The following is a 6,000-nucleotide window of genomic DNA, read 5'->3' as shown; positions in this document are numbered from 1 at the left end:
ACTTCCATTAACAAAATGCGCACAGTCTTTTTATATTTACACTTTTTGAGTCACCAGCTCCTACTGAGATGTGCAAGATTTCACAGAATACATGTACAGTATATACATTTGTGATTGGCATAACTTTGAAATTTGTCAGAAAAAAAGTACTATTTTGTTGTCTTGTTATCATGTATTTGTTAATTATGCAAATAAACTGTATTTACTGGTCCTTTAAAATATTTTAACCTTTTCTCATGCAAAGAAAAAATGAACATAAACCATACCTCCCAACATATGTGGGTGAGTATGAGGGACACAGGTGGTTGATAGAAGCCATTTTGTGGGTGGAGCTATGTTGGGAGGGGAGGGATCATGGATGGTTAGTGGGTGGGATTGTAGTTGTATCTGGGTGTTCTGTGGGTGGGGCTAAGGAAAATTATGGAAAGAGGGGACATATGGCTATCTCAGAGGGATAGAGCGCAGAATAAGGGACTGTCCCTCTTAAATAGGGACAATTGGGAGTTTTTTTGTCCCATTACATTTCCGCAATCTGTTCCCTGGCTAGAATAAAAACATCATTTATAATCAGGCCATGTTTATGCATATTCCAGACAGTGGGATTTCAGTATTTTACTTAGGAAAACCACCTATACTGGCCGGCAGTTCCATGTCTACAAAGCAGTAGTACTTATGCAATTCTCTCTGATTATTCAGATGATATCCTCATTTATTTGTGTTTTTCTGTAAAATACTTCTCTCATGATAAATCATATTATCCACTCATCTCTATTCTCTGAGCTTTTTTTAACTCGTGAATCATTTCACATCATTAAACTTTTGCCTGAGTTTAAATTTTAAACAATTTTAGTCGTTCTCGTTTGAACCGGAATCTTCAGAGTAATTTTAAAGAGTGGAGGAAACACATCAGGGAATGCAATTTAAAATCTTCATCTCACAAAACCTCTTCTCTCATATATGCAAGTAGTTTGTGGTGCTAAAATAGATTTGTGCATTTAGCTCCCACAAATTACTACTTTACTTTACTGGTTCATTTAAGTTTGCTTGAACTGTATTGGAAAATGATTCATTAGTGCTTTCTGGCTTGGAAGGAGAGTTTATTATAGCAGTCAACTAAGATATTTTGCAGACAGCTGGGGTCTTGTGCAATTTTAAGCAGATGAGTTCACTTGCAATTTGTGCGACTTTGCAGTTCAGAGGACTAAAATTAAGGAAATCTATGTGAAGGCGACGTGTGGACAAGAAGAAGAAAAAGTCATTTGAAACTAGTAATTTTAGGGCCACTATCTCCCCCCTCCCCTCCTTGTTTCTTGGAAAATGTGCATAATCTGGAGTGTACAACAGATTTCTGTAGACCATGTAGAAGTAACATGATACAGAAACCAAACCTCAGCTCAGCCTATGACTTAGTTGCAGAAGAGTCAGAGGGATTGTTGTACCTTTTGGATTATGCATTTTAGGCTGACTGTATGTAATTTGTCTTGTGACTGCTAAGGATTTGGTGGATTCTGCTATTTTTGTTTAAACTATTTTCAAGTTTGACATGAAGGGTGATGGAGGTGCTATGTGGAACCTAATGTGGAAGTACTGTATTTCAGTCAGGACCATAAGGTAGGAATGATATTATTTCATTGTATTCAACAAGATTAGTTTAAAATGATGTATTTGTAATTATTATTAATGTAGGACATATGAAATGTAATCTATTGGCTGTCTGTGGTGTGTTACAGCTCAGCATTTATAAGGCAAAATAGGTTCAACCCCTTACTAGCCAAAACAGGGGAAAACTGACAGTTTACTGCACTTAAAGAGTTAAACTTTCATGATTGAGATAGAACATGCAATTTTAAACAACTTTCCAGTTTACGTCTAAGTGTCTTTGCTCTTTTGGTATTCTTTGTTGGAAAGCATACACAGGTAGGCTCCAGAGCAGCTGCTGATTGGTGGCTGTACATATATACGTCTTGTCATTGGCTTATCAATATGTTCAGCTAGCTCCCAGTAGTGCATTGCTGCTCCTTCAATAAAGGATACAAAGAGAATGAAGCAAATCTGTTAATAGAAGCAAATTAGAAAGTTGTTTAAAATTGTATGCTCTATCTGAATCATGACAAAAACATGTTGGGTTTCATGTCCCTTTAAGAACCAGGTTTCATCCCCTGCAGGTAATGGGTTACTATAAGGGATACGTATTTATTATGAGAATGGGCTGAGCATAGCAATGTTTTCTAGCAGCGATATGGTTAAGTGATGGGATTCTTATGTGTTATGAAAATGGGGCAATTTCATGTGCAACACATTGAATAACAGCCTTTTTCTGGCAGCCCAATGGTTAAATGATGGGAGACGTATGTGTGAGAATGGGATGAATATGTCTACAAAACTTTGTATAGCAGCCTTTTCTGGCAGCCCAATGGTTAATTAATGGGATACCTATGCAGTGTGAAACTGAGCTGAGCACATGTGTAATGCATTGCATAAGAGTCTTTTCTGGCAGCCCACTGGTTAAATGATTGGCTACCTCTGCATTATGAATATGAGCTGAGTGTGTCAGCAGCACATTGCACAGCAGCCCACTGGTTAAATGATTGGCTACCTCTGCATTATGAATATGAGCTGAGTGTGTCAGCAGCACATTGCACAGCAGCCCACTGGTTAAATGATTGGCTACCTCTGCATTATGAATATGAGCTGAGTGTGTCAGCAGCACATTGCACAGCAGCCCAGTGGTTAAATGATTGGCTACCTCTGCATTATGAATATGAGCTGAGTGTGTCAGCAGCACATTGCACAGCAGCCCAGTGGTTAAATGATTGGCTACCTCTGCATTATGAATATGAGCTGAGTATGTCAGCAGCACATTGCACAGCAGCCCAGTGGTTAAATGATTGGCTACCTCTGCATTATGAATATGAGCTGAGTAAGTCAGCAGCACATTGCACAGCAACCCAGTGGTTAAATGACTGGATAGTCATACATTATGCTGTGTACACATTGGGTTACATTAGTCTTAAAATTAAATTAAAGATTTAAAAAAAAAAAAAAATCACCCCTAGCCTCACATTGTTTTTATTTTGGTCCTTTTCTCTCAGTGCTGCTAAAATATGTGTTGTATTAAATGGTCTAGTCTATATTTATAATACCCAGGAGAATGTGGAAAAAGTGAGCTCCAGTAACAATAAGATAAACACATATGAATAGTAGTGAGTCAGCCTATTACTGCTGTACATCACAGGCCACAGACTATGTAAGGAAATGTGTACATTATTTCCCTATAGAATCAATAAAAGTTGTATAAATAAACCGTTTCATATAGCCCATTACTTAAAGGGATATGAAAATAATAATTAAACTAGTATGATTTAGATAGGTCGTGCAGTTTTAAGATACTTTTGAATTCACTTTTTTATTATTAAAAGGTACTACATATGTTCAGCAGCAACAACACACTACTGGAAGGGAGCTGGTGATTGGTGGCTACACAAATATGCTACCTGTCATTGGCTCACCTAATGTGTTCAGGTAGCCTCCAGTAATGTTGCTATGGAACTGATTTTCCAGGAGTTAAATACATAGTTACATATACAAGCAATAGTCCACAAATATAATGCTCTGACACATAATGACATCATAGGGACTAACACACACACAAAATGCAATGCTCTAATCCACTAGATCACTGGTTTACAAACCTGTCCTCAGACCTCCCTAACTGGCCAGATTGTGAGGATATCTGAACTGGAGCACAGGTGAAACAATCAGCTGATTAGTAACTATGGTTATTTTACCTACTCTCACCCAAGGTAATCCTGAAAACCTGGCCTGTTGGGGAAGTCTGAGAACTGTTTGAAAACCAGTGCACTAGAGCAGTGTTTCTAAACGGCGGTCCTCAAGTATCCCCAACAGTCCAGGTTTTCATGATATCTGAACTAGTGCACAGGTGAAATAATCAGCTGATGGCTAAAAGCAGGTTAGTAACCATGGTGAATATTACACCTGTGCACTGGTTCAGCTATAATGAAATCCTGTCCTGTTGGGGGTACTTCAGGACACTGCACTAGCGCATGTAATTCTTGCATATCCTTTTACCACCTTTGCCAAATTATTATTTTTTAAAAAGGTTTGCAGTCAATATGCTATAATGTACTAGTTTCAGTTTTACTGTTTTCCTCCTGACTCTGCTTTCACTTTCTTTCTTTTTTTCAAAATAATTAATTAATCAGGTTAACACTTTCAGTTCACTTAACTTAGTGTCTAATACATAGGAACCTGAAATAAAAGGTCATGCTCACAATTATATAAATGTAGAAATGACATGGCATTTAATTAAAATGTGGTTTAGTTTGTGGATTTACCGTTTGCTTTCTCTGTTTTGTACAGTGGCAGTGAGATATGTGCAACCCGTGGTGTTAACAGGCTGATAAAGAGATTAGAATCCACTTCATGCAATTAAAGGGACACTCAAGTCAAAATTAAACCTTCATGATTCAGATAGGGCAGCAATTTTATACAAGTTTCCAATTTACGTCTATTAACAAAATATGCAGTGTTCTTATATTTACACTTTTTGAGTCACCAGCTCCTACTGAGCACGTGCAAGATATCACAGAATATGCATTTGTGATTGGCTGGTGGCTGTCACATGATACAGGAGGAGTAGAAATAGACATAAATTTGCCAGAAAACAATCTACTACTCATTTGAAGTTCACACAAAGGGGCCTATTTATCCTGATGTGAGCGGACATGATCAGATACGGACATGATCCGATATTGCGGATTATGTCCACTGCACATCGATAAATGCTGACAGCATACACTCTCAGCATTTATAATTGCACCAGCAGTTCTGGTGAACTGCTAGTGCGATACCGCCCCCTGCAGATTTGCGGCCAATCGCCCGCTAGCAGGGATCGGGTTGATTTCCGGCGATGTCTATCCGCAGCCTTAGAGCAGGCGGACAGGTTATGGAGCAGCGGTCTTTAGAAGGCTCGCCAGAAACACAGGACATCAAGCTCCATACGGAGCTTGATAAATAGGCCCCTAAGTGCTATTTTTATCATGTATTTATAGATTATGCAAATCTGCTGTATTTACTGGTCCTTTAAATGCAAGGAGTTGTTGGAAAACACAAACAGAGGATTACATAATACAGCTACTGTGTACACATCTGACTATTTATAATTTAATACACTCCAGCAGGTAAAATAGACCGTTGGGAACGCATTAACGGGCAAAGCATTCTATAATACAATATCCCTTTAATCCTTTGCTTTAACCTGATGATTGACAGTAAGGGGTAGATTTATCATAGTGCGAGCGGACATGATACGATATTGCGCTGTTGGCATTTATCATTGCAGCAGCAGTTCTTGTGAACTGCTGGTGCAATGCCGCCCTCTGCGTATTCGATCGGGTTAATTTCTGTCCGCGGCCTCAGAGCAGGCGGACAGGTTATAACTTCTGTTTCCGGCGAGCCCCTAAATCGGCCCCTAAGGATTGCAAAACATGCACTTCCTGGCAGCCAACAGGTGATCTGGGAAGCTTAATTTGCTCAGGGCATTATAAAATAGCCCGAGAAAAGGCAGCTATAGTTGGTCAAACTTGTCTGCATTAAAGGGACATAAAACCAAAACATTTTCTTTCATGAGCCAGTGCAGACCTTTTTAAACAACTTTCCAATTTACTTCTATTATTTAATTTGCTTCATTGTCTTGGTAGCCTTTGTTAAAGGATCAGCAAAGAACTTCTGGCTAGACATGTGCACAGCGGAAAAATTTGTTTCGGGTTTATTTGGATTTGAATAAATTCGGATGTATTCGTTTCGGATTCGATTCGGAAGTTCGGTATGTGTTATGTTGATTCAGATGGTTCCAAGTGATGGAATTATTTCACTGTTCTATCTCACTAAATTTAATTTTTATACTGAATTGTGATAAGTCCATGGCCATTCGAATGTAACGAATAAATCCGAACTAATTCAGATTTATTCATTACAAAT

The 6,000-nt window shown here is 38.5% G+C and overlaps 1 protein-coding gene across 1 annotated transcript in view; it reads left to right on the top strand.

The window, feature by feature from the left end:
• Positions 1-1,334: 1,334 nt before the first annotated feature.
• The window catches only part of IQSEC1 (IQ motif and Sec7 domain ArfGEF 1), a 518,962-nt gene continuing 514,296 nt past the window's right edge, over positions 1,335-6,000 (top strand). Inside the window, 1 exon segment of the mRNA XM_053721050.1 lies at positions 1,335-1,611. Within this exon segment, the coding sequence (XP_053577025.1) occupies positions 1,544-1,611 (68 nt within the window). The 5' untranslated portion in view covers positions 1,335-1,543.

Source organism: Bombina bombina, chromosome 7 (genome assembly GCF_027579735.1).
Source record: "Bombina bombina isolate aBomBom1 chromosome 7, aBomBom1.pri, whole genome shotgun sequence".
In the NCBI taxonomy this organism is placed as follows: domain Eukaryota; kingdom Metazoa; phylum Chordata; class Amphibia; order Anura; family Bombinatoridae; genus Bombina; species Bombina bombina.
The sequence above is the reverse complement of the archived record's forward strand: the minus strand, read 5'-3'. Positions and strand labels throughout refer to the sequence as shown.